Source organism: Nuphar pumila, chromosome 6 (genome assembly GCF_984573655.1).
Source record: "Nuphar pumila chromosome 6, dmNupPumi1.hap1.1, whole genome shotgun sequence".
Lineage (NCBI taxonomy): Eukaryota > Viridiplantae > Streptophyta > Magnoliopsida > Nymphaeales > Nymphaeaceae > Nuphar > Nuphar pumila.
Window position 1 is genome coordinate 16,534,876 of NC_143254.1, and position 27,807 is coordinate 16,562,682.

A 27,807-nucleotide genomic window follows, 5' to 3' on the forward strand; every position below is an offset into this window, starting at 1 on the left:
AGCTGAGGAAGATGACCCATTGCAATGCAATGACATACGTCAACCACTAATCAGAAATAACATGTAACAGAAGATGCCACAGAAGAAAATAAAAGAATGTGTTGTATATTCACTTTGTTGTTTCACTTGTCATCCTGAGTTTCAAGAGATTCCTTGATCATATTACAGCATCATGATGGTTTCTAGCATCTCAACCTGTTGGTTGTACACTGCATATTTCATCAAAGGACAATAGATGATGATGATGCTGGCTCTAAGACCACAACTGCAATTTATGATCGTGAACTTCAGGAAAAATAAAGTTGCAAATTGGGTGACCTGAAGTGCAAGCATACAGGCAGAGGCAACTCCTTTTCCCTTTGTGTGTGTGTGTCTGTCTGTGTACTAGAAAAATTGATTTTTCATCAAGTTTTAGTGTGATATGAGCTGTTAATTTTGGTCACTCTAAAAACACATCTAAACATTTAGATAGTAGTTACCTGTAATGCCATAAAGGCATCTTCCATCGCACGTCTCCTAACAACAAAATCAGCCCGCCGGAGATCAGCCTTGCAAGACAATAAAAGGTGAGTAATCCCAAAAAGAAAAAATGTTAACAGGACAAGGAAAAGATCTTGAGAATACAGATACAACAATATTATATGCAATAAATAACCATATATCATTCACAGAAAGGGTCTGCACCATAGTTACCAAGAAGCAAAATGGATACGGGAAGCAATGCATGAAGCAGAAGCGGGGAAGCGAGTGTTAAAAAGTAGTATGAAGCGTGAAGCAGGGATTCATTTTGGAAGTGACTGTGGAAGCATATGAGAAGGGAAAAAGGAAACGTGAAGGAAACAAGTGGGAAGCAAAAAAAATAAACAATAACGTGAAAAATACAAAAAACAAAGGGGAAATGAGGGGGCAGCGAGGGGGAAACAATGAGGAAGCGAGTGTGAAGTGAAAGGGAAGCAAACGATTAACAAAATGGAAGCGCAGGGGAAGCAAGTGGGAAGCGTGCTTCCCCCAAATGGGAAGTGAGTTTCCCCCACGCTTCCCCCAAAAGGGGGAAGTGTGGTGCTTCATGCTTCAGAAGCGCACTTCTCCTTAGGGAGGCGCTTCTGGTAAATATGGTTTGTACTTTGTACTAAAAAAAATCCAGACAGATCCAAGATTGAACTACAATAATAAATAGAAGATAATATTCAAGACGCATGCACAAAGAAAGGACCTTATACAATGACTCACACAAATTTGTTGTGGTTCAGTAAACATTTAACAATAAAACATTGGGCCAGGGTAATCTCATTCTCTATATTAACCAAAAGTTGTACTCTATCTAGCAGATTTCACAATCCATCCATAGATGTGCACACACTCATACTTTTATTTGTGAGTGAAACTTTTGATGGAAATGAAATTGTACAAAATTAAGAGGTAGTAAGACACACACATGCATGAACACAAAGACATTTGGACACCTTGCCATTGTTGGCAAGATCGAAGAGCTGACCTACAATAAGGTATGATTTGGTTTTTACCTAAACTCACACTAGGGATGGCAGTGGACCGAGGTAAATGGGGCCCCGCCTCGCCTTGCCCCATTTAGACCGGGGATGGAGGACATGAAACGAGAATGGAGGTGGGGATGAAGGTTAAAATCAAAACCCGTGCGGGGATGAAGGCGGGGATAGACTTATGCTTTCCCCCGCCCCGCCCCCGATCCCCATTAGTAAAATAACTAAAATGCCTTTAGGGATGGCAATAGACCTGGGAGAAATGGGACCCCACCCCGCCTCGGTCCCCGTTTGGACAGGGGATGGAGGACATGAAACGGGAATGGAGGCAGGGATGGAGGTTAAAATCAAAACCAGTGCGGGGATGGAGTGAGACGGGGCCGGGGTGGAGACCTTGTCCCCCGCCCCCGCCCCGGTCCACTGCCATCCCTAACTCACACTTGAACCTGACCTGAATCTGGCAATTCATCCAACTTCTGCAACTCAGGGTTCTAAACTTCTAATGTTTTAGAAAGGAAAAATGCATTAACTTATACCAATTAAGGGTTCATTCCACAATCAATTGATTGAAGGCCAGGCTTTATGATAGAGCTGCTATGGTGAAGCAGCTGCACCACATTCTACTATGTGAATTCGACTGAATCCCGAGTAAGGACTGATTAAGGGCCAGGGGTTTCACGAGGGAGCTGCTCTAATGTGTGAATTGATCAAGTACCAGCATTTGTGCAGTAGCTTCTATGCAACATGAACCAATTTCGGACTAGGCAAGAGTGGACTTTGGGCTTTGGTGATGTGCCACATTGCTTGGATGGCTGGGTGGGCGCCATGTAAAGTGCTCTTTTGCTACAACTTATTTTACATCTATAATTTATTTTTTGGTACTTGTAAACGTGTGTTTTCTTCCATTTTCATGAATAGATTTGTAGTTTTGACAATATCATTATATTTTAAGAAGAAAAAACTAGGTTAACCAAGGCCATCCAATTTGGCTCAACAAGTCACAAGTTGAGGGTCAATCAGTTTCCGCCTGAGTTACTGGGTTATCCAACTATGCACCTCACTTAGGGCTGCACACGAGCTGAGCTTGAGGAAAGCTTGAGCTGGCTTGGCTAGTCTGGCTAATAATTTTTGGGTGTTCAAGCTCAGCTTGAGCTTGGATACCCTCTGTCCACAACCAGCTCGATCTTGGCTCAGCTCAACAAGTCACAAGTTGAGGGTCAATCAATTTCTGCCTGAGTTACTGGGTTATCCAACTATGCACCTCATTAGGGCTGCACACGAGCCAAGCTTGGACACCCTCTGTCCACAACTGGCTCGATCTTGGCTCAGCTCAACTGAACTAAAGTACTTTAATATAATTTTTTTTTGAAATAAATAAAGATGGGATTTGAACTCAACACCTCCTAAGTAATTTCCCAACAACTAAATCATTAAGGCAATCATGTTTCTTATTTCATTATTCAAGAGACACATATGAAAACTGATGCCTCATATAAGCATATGAACCGAGCCTAATCTAGCTAATTAAGCTTAACTGAGCTCGATTGTTTGTTCAAGTTTGGCTCGTTTATGAGAACCAAGCTTGAGCCCTTGTTCAATCTCAACTCGTTTTTTTTTTGGACGAGTTCAAATTGAGCTTAAACAGGCCGAGCCCGAGCTAGCTCGGTTCATTGTGCAGCCCTAACCTCACTGGTCCTGAGATATGACTGAGTTACAACAACCCTGATGATTATGACACCAAAGCCAAAGGGGTAAATGTCATTACGAACTTATTTTAAATCTTTGCAAAAGCCTTACAGCTAGTGACTATCAAGGGAAGGAGACAAGAAATCTTCAAAATTAGACATGAATTTTTATTGTTTAAAATATCATATTTCTAGATCATGAATGAATTGGAGTATTTCAGTAAATTCATGAGATTGAGTCATTTCACCTTAAGAAATTACATGAAATAAAAGTGACCATGTAAAAAAATACTTTGCCTTTCAAAACCTAGCTTGTCTAATCTTTTATCAGCTGTAAACTTCTAAACCAATAAAACAATCCTAAAAAATGTTTGGGTCTCACCTCCAATTGACCATGTTACTCTTAAACATATAGATAATAAGACAAAGGCTGTTGTTCATGTAGAAGAATAAAAAGCTCACTCAAAACGGATTTATTAGATTAGTGATGATGAATGATAAGACCTTTTCAAGGTACTTGATCATGTCTAAAATGAAATGGAGGTCTTTCAAGTTACAATCAACAAGATGTTTCATTATACTTGGATTTTTTTTGTCAAATTGAAGAATATAGTGGAACTAGGCATTAATAGAAGGAACTAAAGAAAATGAGCATATGACGTGATCAGAATGCTGATGAATTGAACTATCTAGCATTTTGAGTTGTTGAATTGTAGCTCACTCTCTTATTATCAAATAAAGTATGATATATTCTTACAAACATTATAAACATTATTAATTTATATGTATAAGATTAGGTATGCTTAGAATGGAGGAAAAGCTAGGAATCTTGAAGATAGGTTTAAATTGGAGATCTTCTCAAAATTTAGACAAGGGCCTGTGTTCCTTTAATATATCTTGAAACAAACTTCCAAACGTGCTACCCTTGCATCATGTGTGTATTACAATACCTGATGGGAAGCATACAAAATATCAGGCATAATAAATGTTCAATATTGTAAAACACCATCAATGCTTCTAAACTCCAAGGTTCCAAACATCACTCTAAACAAAACTGATCAAACATTACCTTCACCTTACTCAAGTAATTTGATAAACCACACAAAGTAACCATCTCACACCCTATATTAACAGCATAAGTATGAACAAATCATAAGGAAATATTTTCCACATTAAACAAAACAATGTCTATGTAAATATGCAGGGGATAAAAGAGTTCATTAACACAAAGAAGAGAGAAGATTTCCACAAGGCTAGAGAATTTGCAGAATGAAGAATAAGAGTTTCAGCTACAGTAAACTGATAAGTAAAGGGTTATCAGAAAAGAAATATAACCTCTAGTGCCCCATCACTCCAATGTTGATCTGCCACCATTTTCAATTTAGATCGAGCTTTGTCTTTAAAAATCTAATTGAGAAGACAGTGCAACACAATGTTAATCATGTGAAGATAGACAACTTGATCAAGAATTTAGATCGGTGTCATATCAAGCTTACTTTAGCCATATGTTGAAGGCGAGCAGCTCTTATCTTCACACTATGATCAATTTTCTCAGTATCCTCCCGTGCTCGAGCTGCATGTTATTAGACTCTTATTTGAAAAAGATAACACTAAAATACACAAAGTACAGCTGTCTTCATATATGTGTCTGTGAGTGTGCTTATTTCTTTACATGGACAAGTATTTATGAGCAGCAAGCCTCAAGGATGGTACAGCCCTACTAAATTTGCAAATAAGCTAGAAGTGAGCTATAAAAGAACCATCATAGGCATCAATAACTTCCATAAAGTCCCCTTCTGAAAGAACCATAATGAGCAAACAATGCATCCCAATAAAAAGAACATAAATGACTAGTCCAAACCAATGTACAACTTTCTTTATTACAAACAGTGACTAAGAAGCTCATGTTATTACATGCATCTAATTCAAAAATATTGATTGCCAGTGCTCACCATCAAGCTTCAGGAACTCCAAACCAAGAATAGTGACATCCTGGCGTGCACGATTGTTCAGCCTTGTTATTCCACTGGATAAGATGTCAGCTGGCTTATAAGTGATCTCTCCATTTAGTATAAACCAACAGAGAGAGAGAGAGAGAGCATTCCTAATTTCTGTTCACCATAAAGTCATGCCGCTGAAAACTTTTAGAAAGAAGTGGTCATTTCATACATTAATTCTGACCACGATGGTCATATTGTAATTTCAAAAAAATGAAACATTATTATCTGTACTTTGGAATTGCATAGTGGCTTGTAATATGTTTCTCTTTATAAAAAATACTAAGATACCTATGTGACATAGGGGTGGGCAACTGGCTCGGCAGCCCAATGGGCCAAGCCGACCCGGCCTGCCATGGGCCGGGTTTGGGCCATGATTTTAGGCCCGGGCCCATTAGGTACCGGGCCGAAAACCGGCCTGTTATATACGTGGGCCGGGCTCAGGCCGGCCCGTGGGTTACACGGCCGGCCCGATGGGCCTAAGTTATTTATTAATTTTTTAATAATATAAATTTTTTAAAAATTAACTATTACATAGTAACTTGGATAACTATTATTATTTACCTAATTAGTTGCATGGGAACTTGCTATTTGCTATTTACCTAACTAGTTGCACTAACTAGGAATTAGTTGCATGGGAACTTGTTATTCTCTCATTAACCCATAATTTCAGTCAAGCATTTATGCGTTTTAAGATTGGGTCAGGCAGGACCTGGCCCGCTTCACATTGGCCCATTGGGCCAATGGGCCGGACCATGGGCTTCTCTTCAAACCTGAGCCCGTTAAGAACCAGGCCAAAACCTGGTCCGCCAGTAAACGGACCGGGCAGGCCCGATGTCCACCCCTAATGTGACAAACTAAAGTGTGGAACAGCATGTCATTATAAAATTTGTTAGGGATAAAATCTTGAGATGAACTTGTTCACCTCCATGGATAGTCATGGAAGACAATAGCTCAACACCCTCATCCCTCCACCCCTCCCCAAAGAGTAAACTAGAGTTCAACCTACCGTGAAAGCAAGATCATGTCATTGCGAGCTCTTTCATTTACATATTTAGCATCATTGCAGGCATGCTTGCAAGCTTCCGCTAAGCCGATGCTTACATTAGTAGAATTGTCATGAGGCCTTCCAGAATGGTCAGCAAATAGAGTCTCCATCAACTCTCCTGCTTCCCTATCTCTACTCTGGGAACTGTTACAGAAACAGAGACCTTTGAGATAAGACACATATCACCCTGATTAAGATATAAACCATCATATGATGAAAATCTAGACAAAATGTCAAAAGCAAAGTGCACAATTGACTATCAAACAGCCCTGGCAATCAAAATTATGCATTTTAGCATGAGAAGCAATTAAATGCACCTATATATTTTTAGTGACACTAATATCACTCCACCAATATTATAATCAGGTGGGATGCTTCATGTTGGCATATGCTTAACTCTATTATACCACTGTGGTTGTTACATGTTAAGATTGCAGATATAATGATAAACAGAAAGTTGCTATGTTACAGAACATGGAAGAGGGAATATAAGGTAACATGGAACAGGAGGTTAGCATAGCTTGTTAGTTCAGCTACAAAAGAAGTTTCATTGAATCGAGAAAGTTCCATTCAGTTCATAATTGCATACAAGGAGTCAAAGTAGTGGCTGCAGAACAGAATGCCTTATGTAGTTCAAAGGGCAACGACAACAAAACCAGATACGAAGGCTAGGGGTATGTGTGAAACTAAGGCATTGACTAATGGCAGACCAATGCAAGACCTATCAAATTTCTTTGGCTACAAATGCATTCTGATCATTGTTATAAAATTCAGCAAGACAATACTATTCCATGAAACAAGAACAGCAACAAAAATATAATTACATAGCCAGAGGAAGAAGTAGCAAACCAATTGCTATTCAAATAAAAATAAAAGTACAAAGAAAACTGAAAAATGAGGGCTAACAAATTAACAAGCATGGTACTTCAAAGAAACAGATTTCTTTATAGTGAACCTCTCTCATTAACCAACAAGTCAGGAAGTGTATTACCACCATGAGATTTTATAATTTCTGAAAATCAGTTAATAAAGAAAAATGAAAGGAAATCATTTTTTTCTGTAATCAGCTAGTGACTTTTCTACTTCTCTTTTAATGATAGGTTGATTTTTCTCCCTTATTCAAGATTAGGTATATTTAGATTAAGGTTAATAGATAACTTCTTAGGAAAATCTAAAATCTAGATTTCTTTTACTTAGCTCTTTATTTTTTATTTCCTTCATAGCACTAAACTTTTCTCAAAACCTTTATATTTATTCTTATTCAACACTATTTTTTTCTTTCACTCTTTTATTAGTCCTTTTTGTTATTTATCTCCCTTTCCTTGTTCTTTTATGCAATAGACATCTTCTTGCTTCTCTCATGCAGCAAGTGGAAACGAAGTTCTGGTTGTTGCAGTTACTAGAGTAATCATGATAGTTTCCATTAACATCTGATGTTGGCATGAAGTTCTTCGGTCAGTGGTCAGTGGTCAGTTTCTTTTGAATAAAAAAAAAAGAGCATTTCAAATGCTAAGACTCTTACAAATATGTCTTGTTTTCCATGGAAAAATGTATCACCAGTTTACTTTTTAATGAAAATCTCAATTTAATGCTAGTTTTCCAAATGTATCCCTACATACTTTCTCTTCCATGGAACTAAATTAAACAATATGCTGGTTTTCTGTGTGCTGATTATCTACTTCTATAAATTGCATGCTATATTGTTTAACTGCAGATCATATATTATTCATTATCAGGAGTGGGTGCAGGATGGAATCATTTTCCAATGAAAAGAATTTGGAATCAAAAGTCTCATTCAAGTCTGTTTCATTTTCTACAAGAAAATCTGCCACCACTAGTCTATTTTTCTGAATCCAAATCTCAATCCAGCATTGTTTTTCAGATGAAAATTTTCTCTGATCATAATTTACTTCTCGTAAATTGGGTACAACATTGTTTATTTGCATATATTATAACTCATGTATGATCATTTGTTACTAGCAAGATAGGGTGCAGGATTGACTACATACCTATGTCACATGGGTGTGGGTGCGGGTGCGAGGATTCGGCACTTCCAAAAAAACCGGGTGTGGGGGTGTGGCAAGGGCAAAAATGTAATATATATATAAGGGGGGTCCGGGGGTTCCCCCCAGTGCGGGTCCAGGCAAAAATTTAATAGGGCAAAAAAAAATTTACAAAAATCCAAAAAAAAGGACCGAAATGACCCTGGGTGCGATCAACGCACCCAGGGTCGGGTTGGCCGCACCCGCGTTGAGTCGTGTCGAAGCGGGTGTGGCACCCTGCTAGCCGAATCCCTGTGACATAGCTACATACATGTAGGACTTAATCATATGAAAGTATTCAATTATACCATGCATTGCATGCCATATTTTTGAGTTATTTGGTGAACATAATCATATATACATCGGTTTTTACTGTGGAAGTATCTGACAGCTGCAATGAGATAGGATAAGGCAACGCATGCTGCATGTACTTGGCAACCAAGGAGCAGAGTAGTATTCATAGCAAACAGGGAAACCACTTGATAATTCAGCAGCAGCCATATCATACAAGAACACAGACACATGCATTAGACCCCTAAGTTAATGCTAATATCATATTCCAGGCAAAACCATATGCACAAGTGAGCACCACACGCCAATAGAGTCAATGGTTGTAATAATCCACATGCTCTTATCACTAAGTGTCATAGAAGGGCTAAATGTCATACCGTAATTAACCAACTCCAATGGGAGTGCATATCTACAAACATTGCAACAAAATCTAAAATTCACTTGCTATGTAGACCACAATGAGTGTGTTATTATGTTTAGTCTTCATTATGTGTTTCAGTAAATCTACTATATACAAGTGAAGTTAAGTATAAATTATGGCTAAAAACATATTTCCTAAAACTGTAGATACATTAGCAGATGTGTGTGTGTGTGTGTCTGAGAGAGACAATTTAGAATTCAATAAGTGGTAAACTGGTAATTTCACATTTGTTACTAATTAATGATAAAATTGAATGTTATATGCCAAATATCTTCATATTTAGAAGCCCTAATACATTTCCAATTTAATTACAGATAGATTAGATGCAAGTTCCAGAATAAACCCCATTTTTCTTATCAAAAAAGAAAAGTGAAAAAAGTTCTAGAATTCTAGTTTGCATGTAGGTAGAGAGGCTTCAACTATACTCCTAGATTTCAGTGAAAAATAAGGATTTCCTTAGTCTACAAAAACAAGTACCATCCTAGGGAGGGGAAATCAAGTATAGCCTATGCAAGCTCAAGTCTCCAGTTTTATTTCTTTAGTCTACAAATACAAGTACCATTCCTAGAGAGGAGCAATCAAGAGAGATAGCGCTATGCAAGCTTAAATCTCCAGTTTTATTCAGGACACTTTGTGGCTAAAGGAATGGGGTCAAGTACGCTAGCTGAATAGTTAAATGTTGGTTTTCAATTTTCAGAATCAACGTATCCAACTCAAAGAATCCAATTGCATCAGATTCTCTGTCAGGCACATTTATTCTCTATGCATGTGTGTGTTTGTGCATCTGTATCTGTATGCATTTTTTTCTCATTTGTGTATGCACATGTTTTTATTTACAGTACAGTTAACCTGAAATCTAAAGCACGGTGTAGCATACCTTTGACAGTTTGAATAATCTCCAGAATCTCGAAGACATTCACAAGCTTCAGTCTCATGAACACTTGAGGGCCCACATAGAACACTAAATTTTTTAACAAAAGAAGAATTATGAAGCTTTCCATGTATGCTCCATGCTCTCTCACAGGAGGATCTCAGCCTTGCACCAAAGTGAGTGCTAAGCCTTCTGGACTCAAGTTTCTGGTTTGCATAGTGTACTCCACTTTTATGGGAAGAGTTGGTGATAGAGCAAAATAATCCACATGGATCAGCAAGATTCAAGATGTCAGTGGCCATCAGCTACAGAGGTATCAATGATGATCACTGTGACATCCTGTGCCCAAAAAAAAGTACAGAAATGGATCATCTCACTACCACTTCACAAACACTGGAGAAAATTTCAGTTTACACCCCTTTTGGCCATTTTTTATGCTGCAGTCCTGAAATAAACAAAAGTTTATTCTAACTGATTATATGAGTAATGGTACATTACAGGACATAGTCACATAGCTACGACTCTAGGAAAACCAATGTACTCACAACATAACTGTAACTGATCAAGCATTGAAACACTAAGTTCTTGATGACAAAGAAATCAATTATTACTAAAATATGATAAAATATGACTTTGACGTGACTGGATCTGGATCCGTGCGTCTATTCACATTAAGAATGTATTTTTTGTGTAATGGCAATCTTGTAATTTCTTTGTATTATAAACCTGTTGTAATACATGTTTCATATATGAGATTAGGGCTAGACATCTCTTTAGCCTGGCTGCCGTTTTTTAGCATCTCTTTCTCTCTCTTTTTCTTCCTCTCTCCACCTTCAGCTGAATGTAATTGTGGCATTTTCTTACAAAATATTCATTGATAAATTGCACCAAATGATGAGGTAGCAACATTCAAATTGTCAAAAATATGAGCATATATAATCTATATATATGTAAGTAGTTTTCATATAACAAGCATAGATAAGACACATATGTATATGTTAAACCAAATGGATCGCAGAAGAGCCACTTACCGGATGTGGCCATGTACGATCCGAACGGCGTTTTGGTGGATGCAGGTGGTCGGCGTTCTCCTCAACTAATCGACGCCCACAATGAGCCCAGGCCAGAATGTCGAGAGGTGAGCAGGACCCTTTGAACCCAGAAACGGTGGGAGAGACCAACAATACGTAGATGGCACCGATCACACCACTACGGGTCTCCCATTTATGGAGAGATCTAGTGGAGGTCGACAATGGGCACTGGTGCAGGTCCATAATGGGCATACATGGACGATTATGAGGAAACCCAAGAGCCTCTCTCATGTATGTTCCTTGATGTACTCATGTCAATATGGGTCACATCTAGGTTGGATCCGATGCGATCCAAAATCCAACATTCTCCCACTTGACCCATTGACATAGAAAAACATTTCATCGAGGTTTATTATTGTTATCTCAATTTAATTTTCATGTGTGTTCGCATGCTATCCTCTATCGCAAGAATGAATCATACGAGTCATGAAGATGAACACCTCTATATAAGATGTCATTTTTCCATGTACTACAATATTATTAATTTTCAGTGTTTAGCATGTTAAGAATACATTTATCAACAGGTTGATATCTAACCCATTCTATTGGTCTTTTTAATATTGTTATTCTGCTATTCTCTCTTCAAAATGAGAGACACTTTATACATAATCAACAATACACAAAACCATAAAGAATTTATTTAGTTTTATAAATGTGATCACATATAACCATAATGTATTGTCATACATCAGAAGGAATCAAATAGATACATCTATAATCTCGGTGCTAACCCTTTAATAAGAGGATCCGCAATCGTTTCCTTTATACAGATTATATCAATACATACTAACTAATTCTCAATCATTTGTTTAACAAAAAATTATTTTAACTCCATATATTGACATGAGGTGGAGTTTTTGTTGTTATTCGAGAAGGACACAACAACTTCATTAACACAAAAAATCTTCAGTGGTCTCTCAATAGAGTTCACAACACCAAGACTCGTAATGAAGTTCTTTATCCATATGGCCTGAGATGAAGTCTCGTATAGAAAAATAAATTCTGCCTTAGACTGATTTTCACTTATCCATGAGACGACACCACCTGCTAATAAGAAGACGTATCCAGTAGTAGACTTTCTACTATTGAGACATCCTTCTAAGTTCTCATCAGAGTATCCAAAGACCTCTAGGTAGTCAACCTTTCTGCAAGTCAACATATAGTCTTTCGTTCCTTGCAGATAGTGCATGACCTTCCTTGCAACCCTCCAGTGTGCAATGCCTTGATTGGACTGATATTTACCAAGCATCCCAACAGTAAAAGTGATATCTGATCGCGTGCAAGTCTACGCATATTGCAAAATCCCAACCGTCGAAGCATACATTGTGAGATTTCTCCAGAACCTGCGAACGAGAAGTTAAGAGAGGGAAAAGGTGGAGGCTGCAATGAGTCATGATTTCTCAACAACAGAAATCGTGACCTATTTCATTAATAAATAGGCAAAAGCCCTAATACATAGCCTTTACAATAACCCTGATAAGCTGGGGTTATTTACAAGTATACCATTATGCTATATACAAGTAGTTTGGATCCGGATCCGGATCCAAACTGTAAATACAAAACTGTCTATTTTCTCTATTTTTCGTTGTTTCCATACATTTGTCAAAACTCAGTTTTCTTTTAATATTCTACATTTCCAATGTGATGGTGGGGGGGAATACTCATCCAGGGATTTTATCAATTATCTCCAAGATAATGGGATAAATCGTAGAGTATCTTGCCCGCATACACCCCAACAGAATGGAATTGCAGAACGGAAACACCGTCACATTGTGGAAAGCGCTATGAGCATGATGCACGGAAGTCATACTCCCATAGGACTCTGGACAGAGGCTTTTCACTCTGCTGTTTACATTATTAATCGTCTGCCCATGAAGCTTTTAGAAGATAAATCACCTTTTTTTGTCCTATTTGGGAAGCATCCTGATTATGATGAACTAAAAATTTTTGGCTGCACGTGTTATGTTCATATTGACTCTTCTCTGCGAAACAAGTTTCAGGTTAAGGCATCCAAGTATAGATTTGTCGGATATGCAGATCACCACAAAGGGTACAGGTGTTATGATCCTGACAATAGACGAATTAAGATATCTAGGAATGTAGTTTTTGATGAGAATGATTTTGGAGATGGAGAATATGCTTCTGCCCAAACCAATATGAATACTCTATTTTATGATCCATGGCTCAGTGCAGAGCTCTTTCCTGCAACCAATGATGAGTGTCCTTCCTCCTGTGCTCAAAGAACATCCTCTCAAGATGGATACAATGGCATACAGGAACTTGAAATAGAACATCCTCAAGAGATTAACAAGTTTGTTGGGCAAGTTTATAGGAGAAGAGAAAGGGACTCACTCTTGACTGCGGATGATATTGAACAAGAAGATCCTATGCTTGATCCATCCAACAACATTACTTCTTCAATTTCTAATACAGTAGTTATTCTGATCAGACGATCTGAAAGAGCTCGGCATCCTATTGAAAGGTGGGTCAGTTATGAGAATTTCACCATGGATTTTCAGTTATTTTTGTCACAGATTGAGAAAGAGACTGAGCCTAGACATTTTCATCAAGCCATTAATTCCAAAAAATGGATTCAAGCCATGAATGAAGAGATGGAAGCTTTGTACCAGTGTCAAACATGGACTGTCGTTCCTCGACCTCCAGATAGAAATGTTGTTGGCTCACGATGGGTCTACAAGATCAAATACAAACCGAACGGAAGTGTTGAACGATACAAAGCTCGTCTCGTAGCCAAGGGATTCACTCAAGAGTTTGGACAAGACTATGATGAAACATTTAGTCCAGTTGTGAAAATGGGTACAATTCGCATTGTTCTTTCATTAGCTGTCGATTATGGTTGGAAAATAAGTCAGCTAGATGTGAAGAATGCCTTTCTTCATGGCGATTTGAAGGAAGAAGTATACATGGAACAACCGCAAGGCTATACAGAAGTAGATTCAAAGGAATATGTATGCAAATTAAATCGAGCTCTCTATGGACTGAAACAAGCATCTCGATCTTGGTTTGATAGTTTCTCTCTAGAAATTCAAAAACATGGTTTCTATCGATCGCAATTGGATCACTCCCTCTTTATTCTTCGAGGTAAGAAGTTTACTACCTTCTTGTTAATATATGTTGATGATATAATTATTACAAGAAGTAGTGAGAACCATGTTCAAGAAACTAAAGACCTTCTGAGTCAAAGGTTCAAAATGAAGGACCTTGGAAACCTTCGGTACTTTCTTGGAGTAGAAGTGGATAGTCAAGAAAATAAACTTACTTTGACCCAACATAAATACACCCTGGATCTGTTAGAAAAGGGTGGAATGAAAGATTGCAAGCCTCTTGCTACTCCTAGTGTGCTTAACCAGAAACTAAGTGTGCAAAACGGAGACTTGTATCATGATCCCACCAAATATCGAAGTCTAGTGGGAATGCTTCAATATCTTACTTTTACCAGGCCCGATATTACATATTCAGTCAATCAAGTTTCTCAATTCATGCATGAGCCAAGGATGGGACACATGGATGCAGTAAAGAGGATACTGAGGTACTTGAAGAGTACTGTTGGAGATGGACTTTTGTACACCAAAAGCAGATCCATGAATACTGCTCATGACATAATTGCTTATTCAAATGCAGACTGGGCAGGAGATCCTGATGATCGAAAGTCAGTTTCAGGGTATGGGGTTTTCATTGGTGCCAATCTTGTTTCCTAGAGTAGTAGAAAACAGAAGGCAGTGGCTAGATCTAGCACAGAAGCAGAATACAGAGCGATGGCTGCTGCTACGGCAGAAGTAACATGGACTAGACATTTGTTAACAGAGCTCAAAGAGACGATTGCTAATTGCTCTCTCTTTTGTGATAACCAAAGTGCTATTCAAATATCTCTTAATCCCATTCATCACAGCAAGACCAAGCACATTGAGATTGATCAGCATTTTATCAGGCAGAAGATTGAAGAAAAAGAGATTGAGCCCCATTATATTAAAACAGAAGACCAAGTGGCTGATTTGTTCACTAAAGGACTCACAAAGTGCCGTTTTTGGTTTCTAAAGAGCAAGTTGTCCATGATTCAAAATCATGCACAACTTGAGGGAGACTATTAGACTATTAGACAGTTTTGTATTTACAGTTTGGATCCGGATCCGGATCCAAACTACTTGTATATAGCATAATGGTATACTTGTAAATAACCCCAACTTATCAGGGTTATTGTAAAGGCTATGTATTAGGGCTTTTGCCTATTTATTAATGAAATAGGTCACGATTTCTGTTGTTAGAAATCGTGACTCGTTGCAGCCTCCACCTTTTCCCTCTCTTAACTTCTCGTTCGCAGGTTCTGGAGAAATCTCACATACATGACACTTGCCATTTGAGTCTTTTCATTATCATTCTGAGGATAATCATTTATATTCAATTTATGCCCTTTTACTATGGGTGTTGAATTAAGAGAGCAATTATCCATCTCATATCTTTTAAGAACTTTAAGAATATAAGATTTTCGAGAGAGGCCGAGTACACCCTTAGTTCTATCATAATGGATTTTAATTTCAAGAACATAAGCGACCTCACCCATGTCCTTCATATCAAAATGAGAGAAAAGAAAATCTTTTGTTTCGTTTAGCAGACCCAAACCATTAGTTGCAAGAAGAATCTCATTAACATACAAAACCAAAATTATGAACTTACTCACACTAGCTTTAAGGTATATACACTAATCAACAATGTTTTCAGTGAATCCAAAATTCAAAATCACCCGATTGAACTTTTTATACTACTGGTGGGAGGTTTGTTTAAGTTCATAGATTGATTTCTTCAATTTGCAAACTAAGTTGTTTGAGTCATCTACACTGAAACCAGAAGGTTGTTGCATACATACCTCTTCTTCCATATCCTCATTTAAGAAAATTGTTTTCACATCCATTTGATGTAGCTATAAATCAAATGAGCTAAAGGGCAATGATTATTTTCAACGATTCCTTAGTTGAGATAAGATAAAATGTTTCATTATAATTAATGCCCTTCATCTGAGTGAATCCCTTTGCAACAAGCCTAGCCTTGTACCTTTTCACTCGCCTTTTAAAGTCTGTTTTGGTCTTAAAGACTCATTTATAACCTACAGGCAGGTCGAAATACTAAATCTCACACTTGGTTCTTTGCCATAAAGATAAGTTATTCTTTCATGGCATTGATCAAATGTGACGATTTATGACTATCAATGGTTTCTGCAAAGGTTAAGAGATCAACATCAATATTTATGAAATCATTGGGCTCTTGTAAATACACCACATAATCAAGGTGGATAGCAGATCTCTTGGTCCTCGTGGACCTCCATACAAGAGTTACTGAAGGTTTAAATTGAACTTTGCATCTTTTTGTTGTATATCCTTATCAACAACTTGTTCTACTTAGGATTGAGGTTCATTGACCTAATTTTCTCTAACATTATTCAAAGGGGCAATGATTGAAAAAACTAAGTTTTTTTCCTTCATAGGTATGAAAACTAAATTCTGCAATTTCTTAAATGCAAGACTTTGAGATGCATCTATCCCAATAAAATTATTTTTAATAAATTTTGCTTTATTTGTTTTCACAATCTGTGGTGTATGAGATAAACAATAAAACCTAAAGTCATTTAATCTTTCTGGATAACCAATGAAAAATCCACTAGTCGTCCTAAAATCAAAGGCTTTCATATGTGGGTTGTATGCAGTCGGGTAGCCCCATATTACCTTTCTTCTCGAGTTATTTCTTATGCTTCAAGCAATCCACCTTCTTATGTCTCTTCTTTTTACAGAAGAAATGCTTTATAGAATAACCTCCAAACTGGGATTTGGCATTCACCTGAGAGTTAAAACTCTCCCTAGAGGTTTTCTTCTTTCTTTTCTTCTTAAAGGAACTCTTCTTTGCCCTAGGCCTATATTTTCTATGATGAAAAGTCATATGTGCACACTGCACTTTCTCACCTTTCAATCTTTCTTCCTCTTCAACACACTTGGTCAAGAGATCATTGAAGGACCACTCATCATTGTGTGTGTTGTACGAGATCTTGAAGGGTCTGTATTCTATAGGTAACGAAGTCAAAATAATATGGACTAAGAAGGAATTAGAAATTGAGAGCTTCATGTCATTTAGTTGAGATGCAATGTTCCCTATTTTCAAAATGTGTTGTCGGATGTTGCTATCTCCAGAATATTTCATAAATATAAATTTGAATATGAGAGTATTGGTCCTAGCCTTATTAGAACTGATGAACTGAGTCTCAATGGCTCTCATAAATTCCTTCACTGTCCTGTAATAAGGGATTGCGCCTCGAATATTCTTAGTCACTTGTGATTGCAAAAATAATAGGTTAAGCCTATTCGAGCGCTCCTATTTCTCAAAGGCAACCTTCTGATCAGTTGTATTTTGCTCTGTAAGAGTGGGAGGTTCGTCAATTATTAATGTTAAATCTAGGTTCATGTATCCCAAAATGAATAATACTATTGCTTTCCAAATAAAAAAAAATAGATTCATCTAAAATGGAGATATTACTAAAACTGTTAACGATCAAGGAACCTGGTATTGCAAGAATGAAGAAAATCATTAAATTATTACTCATACAAGATTCATGTTGAAAAGGTAAAATTGAGACCATTTATTATTCATCTTTTCTGAGACAAGCACAATAGAGTCATTATCGTTTCACTTTGGTGAAAACGATAATACTCATAGCTGCTTCACATGAAACTGGTAAATCATGTAACCATAGGCAATTTAACATTATATCTTTGGGTACAGACATGCTTCATGGGCTGATGTACACACTTACCATTACATCCAGTGTGAATTTGGAGCACAATGACCTGCCTTTGGGTAGAATCATTGTTTCATAAAGTCACACAGTCGAAATACCGAATATCACTCCCAACACGGCCAAAAGAACCCTCAATCACTACAATTTAGATCACTTTGGTGATAACCAGAGTCAGTTGATTGAAATCTTTTACCGAAGGTTCATGTAAAGCATGTCATGACACATAAAATAGTGCATTCATTCATAATTTCATGCTTAAACAATCATGGATAACTCAAAACAACATGAAACATACTAAATATGATGCTAAAGTCACCAAAAAGAATGAGATTAGTGATAAAGACATGCATTTACAAGTCATATCCAGGATTGGGGTCTAAAAGCGACCTCGAGCGGGCCCTTAAAGACCCTAAACCGGTCAATAAAAGCCTGAAACCGGTCCAGAAAACACTCGAAACAGTCATAGAAACCCTGAACCAATCCTGAAAACCCCTGAACCGGTTTCATGAACCCCGAACCGGTCAAAAATAAACCATTGAATCGGTCTTGAAAAGCCCTGAACCTGTCCAAAAATACCTTGAATCGGTTCAGAAAACCTCATAAATGGTTTCAGAAACATCAAAGCGATGTCAAAAACAACTTTCACGACCAGAACTGTCTCAAAAATGACCCAAACCGGTTTCAGAAGGATTGAATTGGTTCCTGGACCGGTTCGGTGCCATAGAGTTAACCGGGTCAGGTTCTAGGTGTAACGCCCCAAATTTCAAACTTGCGAATCTTTTCATAAAACAGGCAAGAGACTAGAAATATCCCTTTCATTCAGAGTTTGTTTATGAAATCAGCGGAAGATTTTTCTTTTGTTAAATTAGAAGGCAAGCTGACCACTTAGAGCACGTTAGCTAAAAGAACCAAAACTCACAAAATTTGGATATCCCAAGGAAAATTCGTTACAAACCCAAAGTGTCCAAGACGTGAGCTAAGAGCAGGAAGAAGAAGTCTTGAAGCCATCTTGCAATCGCGTCATCGCCCGTAGTGTACCTAATCATCACCTGTACCCATAGAATGGGTTAGTTTCGCGAAAAACTAGTAGGTGCACAAGAGAGACTACAGAAAACTGAATTAAGTACATTTAATTCAGTAGGTTACGCAGTTTAAAGCAGATATGCAGTTAAACAGGTAAGCAATACAACAAGGTAAGCAGTGCAAACGGGTAAGTAGTGCAAGCGAGTAAGCAGTGCAAACGCGTAAGTAAGCAGTGCGAGCGAGTAAGCAGTGCAACTGACAAATGCAGCATACGATCCATTTGATCGTAAGTTGTGAACTACTACGCAACAAGCTTGTTCTCGTTCCTAGAACGGGGTCTCTCCATCTAATCACCATCAGGACATCGTTTGTCGCTCACTACTTCTAACAAACACTTTGTCCTGAACAACCTTAATCTATTCTCATCTGACAAAACCTTGCGTGGCCAACTATCACCTGTTATGACTCACAAAGGCGTCATACTTCCTCAGAAAAGCCCACCCTTCCGTAGAAGGTCCAAAACATGATCACTAACTCAAATCGCTATCGATTTGATTCTCACATCTGAGTCCTGCATGTAATCATGCTAAAACATAAAGCCGAAACTATGAATTCACAGTTGGCTATCACAAACAATCTCAGAAGATCATCATAGCTCACCATAACTTTTTATGGTAAGCAAAACATAAGATCCACGTCGGATCGCTCGGTCCGAGAGATATACGACCTAACAAGGAATTTTCAGCCTAGAGGGTATACCTGGTCTTGGACCATACACTTCCTCACAGGAGTTCACCGTCTTCGCGGCTACCCGTTCGTGGACAGTGTACATCCTCACAGAGATTTTACCGCTCTAGCCGGATAACCCGATCTGGGAAAAGTATAACCTCACAGCGAAACCTTTGGGAAGCCGGTCCCCAACAAATGTCATATCCAATGAAAATCATTGTGATACACGCATCAACGCAAATGACCGCTCTCAGGGTCGATAGCCACAATTACAATAAACAAGATCAATGCCGGATCACCTGGTCTGGGAAATGTATAACCTCACAAGGAATTCCGCCCTAGATGGTATACCTGGTCTTGGACCATACACTTCCTCACAGGAGTTCACCGTCTTTGCGGCTACCCGTTCGTGGACAGTGTACATCCTCACAGAGAATCTACCACTCTAGCCGGGTACCTGGTCTTGATCATACACGCCCTCGCAGATAATCCTTTGGAGATCAGGTCCTCGACAGACACCATACTCAGTGATACATGCATCTATACAATCGACTACTCCGAACAGTTGACCGCTCTTGGGGTCAGTAGCCACAATATGAGCACAAGCATGTATATCAGCAATATGCATTGTATCACTCCACACAGAAGCATATAATCCTACGCATCGTGTTATTGCCACGAGGAACATTACAATCCCCAAATAGGACCTCAAAGCATGCGTAAACGACACATGAGAACACGCAGATATGGCAATCCAGTTGATTCTACAGGCGAAGAGTAACTAACTCTACCCGTCAGCCAAACAAAACAACTGAATAAGACAAGCACTCATAACAATGCTCGTAAAACATACAATTACCATAAAATGGCTCAGTCCATTAACAAGTAATTAAATTAATCGTAAGGCATAAATCATTGCATCACAAGCCATTCATAAGCAATCATACAGCAGCAGTTATATCACAACATGTAAGCAGCTTATAAGACAAGCGGTCACATCAATCCTAGTTGCCACCAGTTCGTAGATTACGAGTTGTATGCAATCACATCAATCATAAGAGATGTCAGCCAACAAGTGCTACGCTACAATAAGCACCAAACAGTTCGACCAAGGGGTAAAGCAAGTCACATGCAAATATGTAGCAACTGCATAATGCTATTATTATAAGCATTTAACTAGTATGAGAAGCTCCTTATTACTCCGCAAAGAACTGCGTAAGCAGTTTAACCAACTAGAGTAACACCTTGACAGGCGTGCACAGCTCAACGAGTAGCATACTGAACTACCGAGCAAGCAAGAGATCGACCAGTGTGAACAGACTTTATGTTTCGATATTACTAGCCTGCAGGTACGCGCAGGCAAAACATAGAAACAACTTAAACTAGTTCGGGTGTCTGTTATTCTATGTATTTTCAATAACCCGAATAGCTAGCTGAGTCCGCTCCTAAAGAGCCGGCTTTAGCCGAGAGAGGATTCTCCAAAGGAGGCAGTGCCACGGATACATCCAACTTCTGCAGAAGTGTTGAGCTAACTAATGTAGTCCCTTTCCCCTTAACACCAATGACTGGGGAGGCCGAATCATTGCCCGTGGGGTGGTTGTTAACAACCTCTCCATTAGAGTTTTGTACCGCTTTGTCCTCTCCCTTGACAGAACAACCAGAAGCGAATGTGTGCGTTAGGGGTTGCTTAACTAACGACCCATCCTATGTTGTGGTTTTTAAACCACTCGAGCATCTTGCCTGTGAAGGCGAATGTGAGGCCATTTATGTGATTACAGCATTGTGCATTTAGCATTGTTCGAGGTCGCACAACCGTCTCATCCGATCATTGCAGTACTAGACGTGTCGTGCACGACTATAAGTACTCTAGGATAAAGGGGGTATAGCTCCTCAATAGAAGCCTTAATAGGAGTGTTTCACAAAGATGTAAAGTTTATCAACTTTATTTTATCTTTTGAAACAGCAGTACCTTGTGCCAACATTATGCATGTGATTATCTCGAATCACATCCGCTATCGGGGTATCTACATGTCTCGCATGACTTGATACCGGCATCGATAGACGAGATACGGGTTTCTCAACAGAACACCCGCTAAGAAGTTCGCTCGAACCCCCAATTCGGGATCACCCGAGATATGCCAAAAAGGCGAGCAGAACCAGCTAGTCACATCCTTCCAAATGCTTCGATTTTGGGCAGTCTTTGATGCTTTTGCGCAGCTCCCTAAAATCTCAAGTCGACTCTGCAGGACTGCGCACGCGAAGAACCAGGATCCTTGCGAGGTATCCTTCTCCTTAAACGAAGGTGTATCGTCAGCTCCCGACTGAACTCTTGTCGCAAGAGGGAGTGATAGATGACTCTTGCATCCTCCACGAGGATGCCTCAAACGCGTATGCAATGAGCGAGAACCTGGGCGTCATCTGCAATAGCAAGGCAGTAACAACACATATGCAAAAGCAAGATCCTGGTGCAAAGCGCGACGGCAAGGTAAAGGCGATAAGCAGAAGTGCAACACAAAACCCTCGGCACAACGCGCAACGGCAAGTAAAGACTGTAAATAGGAGTGCAACGCAAAACCTTTGCGCGATGCGTGACGGCAAAGTAAAAGAATTGTAAGTAGGAGTGCAACGCAAAACCTTTGCGCGATGCGCAACGGCAAAGTAAAGACCGTAAGCAGGAGTGTAACGCAAAACCTTTGCGCGATGCGCAACGACAAAGTAAAGGACAAGGATCGCGAAACCGCGTCCTTGAGTTAAATGTGTACTCGTATAAATATATATATATATATATATATATATATATATATATATATATATATATATATATATTTAATGATCCCTTTTTAGTTAATTGAACTTAATTCAATTGTCCAAGTCTTCTGTGCAATCTTCCCCTACCTTGAGAGGTGACGGTCCTCGTATGCCAACGGCGTCGGTAAGCACGAGCTCAAGCCATGAAGGGTGAGCAGGATCCACCATTCAACCTGCGATGCTTAGAACTTTAGTATGCTAAACCATAAAGAAAATAACATGAAGTGGGTCCGACAAGACCTGATGCGAAGCAAAACAAGGGACTTCGCTCCCTGCAGACAAGCTGCGGAAGCAGAGGCCAGGGGCACGAGCCCTGCTTAGCGCGGCAAGAACAGAGGAGGAGAGCCCTGACTTTCTGCCAACGAACAGAGGCAGGGAGGTCTGCTCCCTGCCAGCCAAAGTAGACCGAGAAGAGGGGCAGGGAGCAATCGCTCCCTATTTGTAGAAGACTCAAGCGGCTAGGGCCCAACCCTTGTCGACCTGCCAGCGGACGAGGGGGGCGGAGTAGAGCGGAGCCCCCTTGTCGGAACAACAAACGAAGGCAGGGGGCGGCAAAGGCATCACCCCTACCTTTCAACTAGAAAGGAAGGTGGCGGCAGAGGGGCGTCGCCTCTGCCAGCCCGCTGAAAAGAAGGTGTCAACAGTGGCATAGCCCCTGTCGGCGGGTCAAAAGAAGAAAAAGAGAAGGGAAGGGGGGTTGTGCCCCTTCCCTGACCTCACCGAGCGGAGGGTGCCGAAAGGCTGGTGCCCTCCGATCGGCCAGCAAGAGAGAGCAGGGAGGGAGGTCGCGGCCCTCCCTGTCAAACGAGAAGAGAGAGAATAGGGAGGGGGTTGAGCCCCTTCCCTGTCGAATGGGAAAACAAAGGGAAGGGGTTACACCCCTTCCAGGATATCAGCGAGCAAAGGGAAAGGGGCGCAGCCCCTCCCTGGAGACTGAGAGGAGAAGAAGAAAGAGGACAGAAGAAGAAGACGAGGGTGAAGGGAGGGGGGCTCGACCCCTCCCTGACCAAAAGAGGCAGCAGGGAGGGCTTGACCCTCCCCTGTCGGAAGAACCACGAAGAGGCAGGGGCTCTGCCCCTGCCGAGAAATCCAAAAAAAAGCAGGGGGCCAGAAGCCCCTGCCGAAAAGATAGGCCGACACAGGGAGCTCCGCTCCCTACCGGCAAAACAAGAGGGACAGGAGGAGCGGAGCCCCCTGTTGACACAGCAAGTGACAGGGGGCGGAGCCCCCTGCCGACGAAAAGAAAGGAAAAGGAGAGGGGGAGACGAAGAAGAGAAGAAAAAGGGGGAGTGTACCTGAAGGTCGCCGACGGCAGCGGCGGCGGAGGGAGAGAGTGCAGAGACGGTGAGGGGTAGGTCGTCGGCTGGCTCGCTAGAAGGAGTTTGCCGGAGGGGGGGAAAGTCGCTGACGTCGGTGGCGGTGCTCGGCAACACAGAGAGCGATGGGAGTCGGAAGGGACGAGAGAGTCGGGGTGGAAGGGGGTTTCGAGAACCTCCCCTCCCCTTCGGCCTCGCCTTTTAAAAGTGGAACAAAGGCGGTGCCTCAGTTGGTTCCGGTTCGGGTACGGATCTGACCCGAATCCAAGAAAAAAAATTCGTTTATTACACTAGGTCTGAGCCCGACCCAAGGTACCGGATCCATCCAGAAGCCCGTAACAGGTCTGGTCCGAATCGGGTCCCCTGGGGAACGGGGGCAGACCCGATCTACCTGGAGCCCGCCAATGGGTTCGGGTTTGGATCGGTTCCCGTCGGGTCAGGGATAGACCCGATCCACCCGGAACCCCGTAACGGGTTTAGATCGGGTCAATCAAGGTCAGGTGCTGACCCAATCCACCTGGTCTCGCCAATGGGTCCAAATCTGGGTCAGGTCCAGCCAGGTCGGGTGAAAACCCAATCAACCCGAAAACCCTCTAATGGGTTTCTAGATTGGGTGTGGACCTGATCTACCTGAAAACCCTCAAATGGGTTTTTGGGCCTGAATCGGGGCTCCCCTGGGATGGGTACGGACCCGACCCCTCCTATCTGAAACAAGTTTTGTTTTGTTTTTGCAGAGGGTTACGTCGTCTCCCCCCAACGTCCTCCATCACCTGCAACCGCCACTGGCGATGGCATAGTCGCCAGTAGCCTCAACCATCCACCGGCGGTTGCAGCGGTGTAAAGCTTCCGACAAGGAACAGGGGACGTTCCCTATATTGGGGCCGGCCACATCCACCGTCGGTGACAGCTGGCCTCAGGCGGCCAACCACAGTCGTCTGCCAGCAACAGGAGCCAGGCTATGGCCCAGCTGATGTAAAAGGAGGCCCTGAAATCAACACTTTGGTTTCTCAGGGTACCCCCGCGCCGCCGCTTTCGTTAGCAGACATCGGCCGGCCTCCATCGTCGACGAAGACAACCGGCGTCCACCGGCCTGTCATCGTCATCCATGGTCACCCACCAGCAACGAACAGCCAACCTAGGGCTAGTTGCGTATGACTGTGGTTGTACACAGCCATAGTCGTCGGCAGCCTCCGATGGCGAACCTTCATCCGGCATACCTTACCCAGCCTCCCGGTGACTGTGACAACAGGTCGTTGGTGGCGAGGGCTCCTAACAGGGGCTCCATAACCCCAACTGAAAACCCGAATTTCGGCAAAAAAAATCGGCGTGTATGGTTGATTGTCGGTGCACCCACAACTCATACATACGCAATGGATGCGCGATGTGGGGCCATAACCCAATGTTAAACCAAATGGATCTTGAAAGAGCCACTTATCGGATGCAACCATGGACGATCTGAACGACGCTTCGGTGGATGCAGGTGGTTGGCATTCTCCTCGGCCAATCGATACCCACAATGAGCCCAGGCCAGAATGTCGAGAGGTGAGTAGGACCCTTTGAACCTAGAAACGGTGAGAGAGACCGACAATACATAGATGACACCTATCACACCACTACGGGTCTCCTATTTATAGGGAGATCTGGTGGAGGTCTATAATGGGCACCGATAGAGATCCATAATGGGCATACATGGACAGTTATGAGGCCCCATAACTGTCCTGTAACCTCCAAAACTCAAGAGCCTCTCCCATGTATGTCAATTGATGTGCCCATGTCAATATGGGTCACATCCAGGTTGGATCTGATCTGATCCAAAATCGAACAATATAGGCATACACACATGCATTCAATTTTATTATAAAGTCAAGATTTTTCTAGAAACAAGGCAGGAATTTGGAATACTAATTTGGCAATGACAAAATATTAAGAAAGGTAACAATTACCAATTGTACAGCTGTCAGATGTACACGACAAATTTTGGTGCACCAAAATAGATCAAGTCAAATATTTGTCTTGTGTGTGTTTGTGCGTTTGTGTGCATGTGATCTAGGAATGGTTCATATAATATGGATTATAACAATAATGGTGATTGTCTTCATTCCCATACACGTAGACTTCTCTTGCTGTATAAAAACTACCAATCCAATGGGTCAAACCAGTAACTCGGCCAGATCAGCCTGTAGCTCAGCTACCATGACTCCTGCAAGTTCCAGCAAAAATTGCGTTGACCGAGACAGGTGCTGATCCTGTTTAACTCGGATGAGTCACTGGGTTGACTGACCTGGTTTCTAAACGTTGTTCATGATTTCTAGGTTATAGGCATTGGTGGGGGTGGGGGTATATCCTGCACCAGCGAGACTCTGAGAACAAACGTTTCAGATCAAAAGGAGATGGATTTTGGTCATTCATCAAGTGATTATTACTTTAAACATGTTCTAATCTTTCAACATAAAATGTTGATCCCATGCTTTATTGGCAAGGTGGTAGCTATTGGCAAGTAGTCAAGTACCTTTTTGTGCATTCATGTATAACTTTAATTCAGACAGTTACTCCAACCGTGGCTGTAATGAGAAACTCGGTAAATTTATTATCACATTCTTGGTCCTGACACCTAATTGATTACTTTTAATGTCACTACCAAATAAAGCTACCTATATTGTTATATTTATAGGATTCTTTTGGAACAACACAACACCACCCATGTTTTTATTTTTCAAATACGCCTTTCCAATGGACGAGAAGCTATGGTTAACAAGTTTTTAGGCACACCACATATCTCCCATGAACGACGGGATTCATAAAATTGTAGGAATTCCTGAACTGCTTATACTCAACATGACACAAATATCAATATGTTAGTATTGACAATAAATATGTAAGTGGTGACTCTATTACTAGACAAACTCAATGGAAATCAGGAACCATCAAGCTCTCCCAAACATCTCCCAAAAAACCAAACCATGACCAAGAACCATAAAGATCATCTGAACCCCCAAAAGCACAAACTCAAGAAACCGCCACACCATTAGATTAAAAAGCCCCACAACCACCCTCTATTTCAATTTGTTCCACAGACACACCAAACACATCGAATCTACCGGTGGGTTAATTTTTGAGATGCACTACACACAAATTGATCGATCAACCTCACAATTCTACACAACCAATTCTAGGCCATGGAATGGATCGAGGAGCCAAGGACATTTCTAATACCAACAACTGCTTACTCTGTAAGCTCAATGCTTCTTAAGAAGCACCACAGCATAGCTGACTGACAACCCATTTGGGCGAATTAGTCTTTTGTATCTGTCATGGAAAAACAATTGGAGCTCATTGAAGTGTCAAGGAGAGTAAGCTAAGAATGACCATTCATCTACAAATTAGTCGACTGAACGAAGGTGTAAAAAACAAAGAAAAAACACAATTGAAGTTTACATCGTTTCAAACTTGTGTACACAGAGAGAAAATACATCACCATGGAAGACCAACTATCAGAAATAAGGAGAGAAGCCCAAAAACCAATAAGAACAGCCAGAAAAGGGGGAAAGATGATGTGGGTACCTGCAGAATGTGGAGATAGGCTTACCCACTAGAGGCTTCCGACCAGTGCAAAAGAAGGCTGCTGTAAAGAAGGGGAGAGGGGACCGTTGGATAACGTGGAAGGATTCGAGAGGGGGGGAGGGGGGGGTTAAGTATGAAAAAAGTGAAATGGAAGAGAATGGTGGCCATGAAAGGGAGAGAGAAGACGTAGGCCACAATCTCATTCCATGGTTCACCTATTGCCAACAAATACTGTGCTCGGATAACTTTGTTACCTAGAAGGACAATAAAGTTCGTTATGGTGCGTGCGTGTTACATGTCACAGTGACACGCCATGTTATAGTGTGCTAATGAGTCGTACAAGCCAAACATGCCATGACATGATTCTGACACGTACAGTCATGTGTGTGGTGTGCGCATACGTGGGAAAGCATCTCTGTGACACTCTTCTGTGGACATGAATCCAACTCTTTTAGGTATCGTTTGATTCCGTGGACACAAATGTCTCTTAGGTCACATGTGTTGTAACCATAGCGAAACGTTTTTTTGGGCAAAATCTCATTTTCAAAAAACTCGCAAGAAATTGAAAATTTTTCATAAATCTCTCATTTTTTTGGCAAAATCTCGGCAATAAAAAATAAATTAAA

The 27,807-nt window shown here is 40.8% G+C and overlaps 1 protein-coding gene across 9 annotated transcripts in view; it reads right to left on the reverse strand.

Annotated features, from left to right (window-relative positions):
* Window positions 1-27,298, reverse strand: part of LOC149834116 (senescence-associated protein AAF, chloroplastic-like) — a 43,081-nt gene extending 15,783 nt beyond the window's left edge. For 4 of the 9 annotated variants that reach the window (XM_090011226.1, XM_090011227.1, XM_090011219.1 and 1 more), the window contains exons 1-7: window positions 27,182-27,298; window positions 9,861-10,193; window positions 6,191-6,373; window positions 5,137-5,210; window positions 4,681-4,757; window positions 4,520-4,591; window positions 480-548 (exon numbers count right to left, since the gene is read on the reverse strand). In XM_090011226.1, the coding sequence (XP_089867352.1) occupies window positions 480-548; window positions 4,520-4,591; window positions 4,681-4,757; window positions 5,137-5,210; window positions 6,191-6,373; window positions 9,861-10,156 (771 nt within the window). In that variant the 5' untranslated portion in view covers window positions 10,157-10,193; window positions 27,182-27,298. Of the gene's footprint in view, window positions 1-479; window positions 549-4,519; window positions 4,592-4,680; window positions 4,758-5,136; window positions 5,211-6,190; window positions 6,374-9,860; window positions 10,300-10,885; window positions 12,351-18,699; window positions 18,794-27,181 lie in introns of those variants that run through there. The other 5 variants (XM_090011222.1, XM_090011221.1, XM_090011220.1 and 2 more) reach the window with 5 other exon arrangements.
* Window positions 27,299-27,807: the final 509 nt, after the last annotated feature.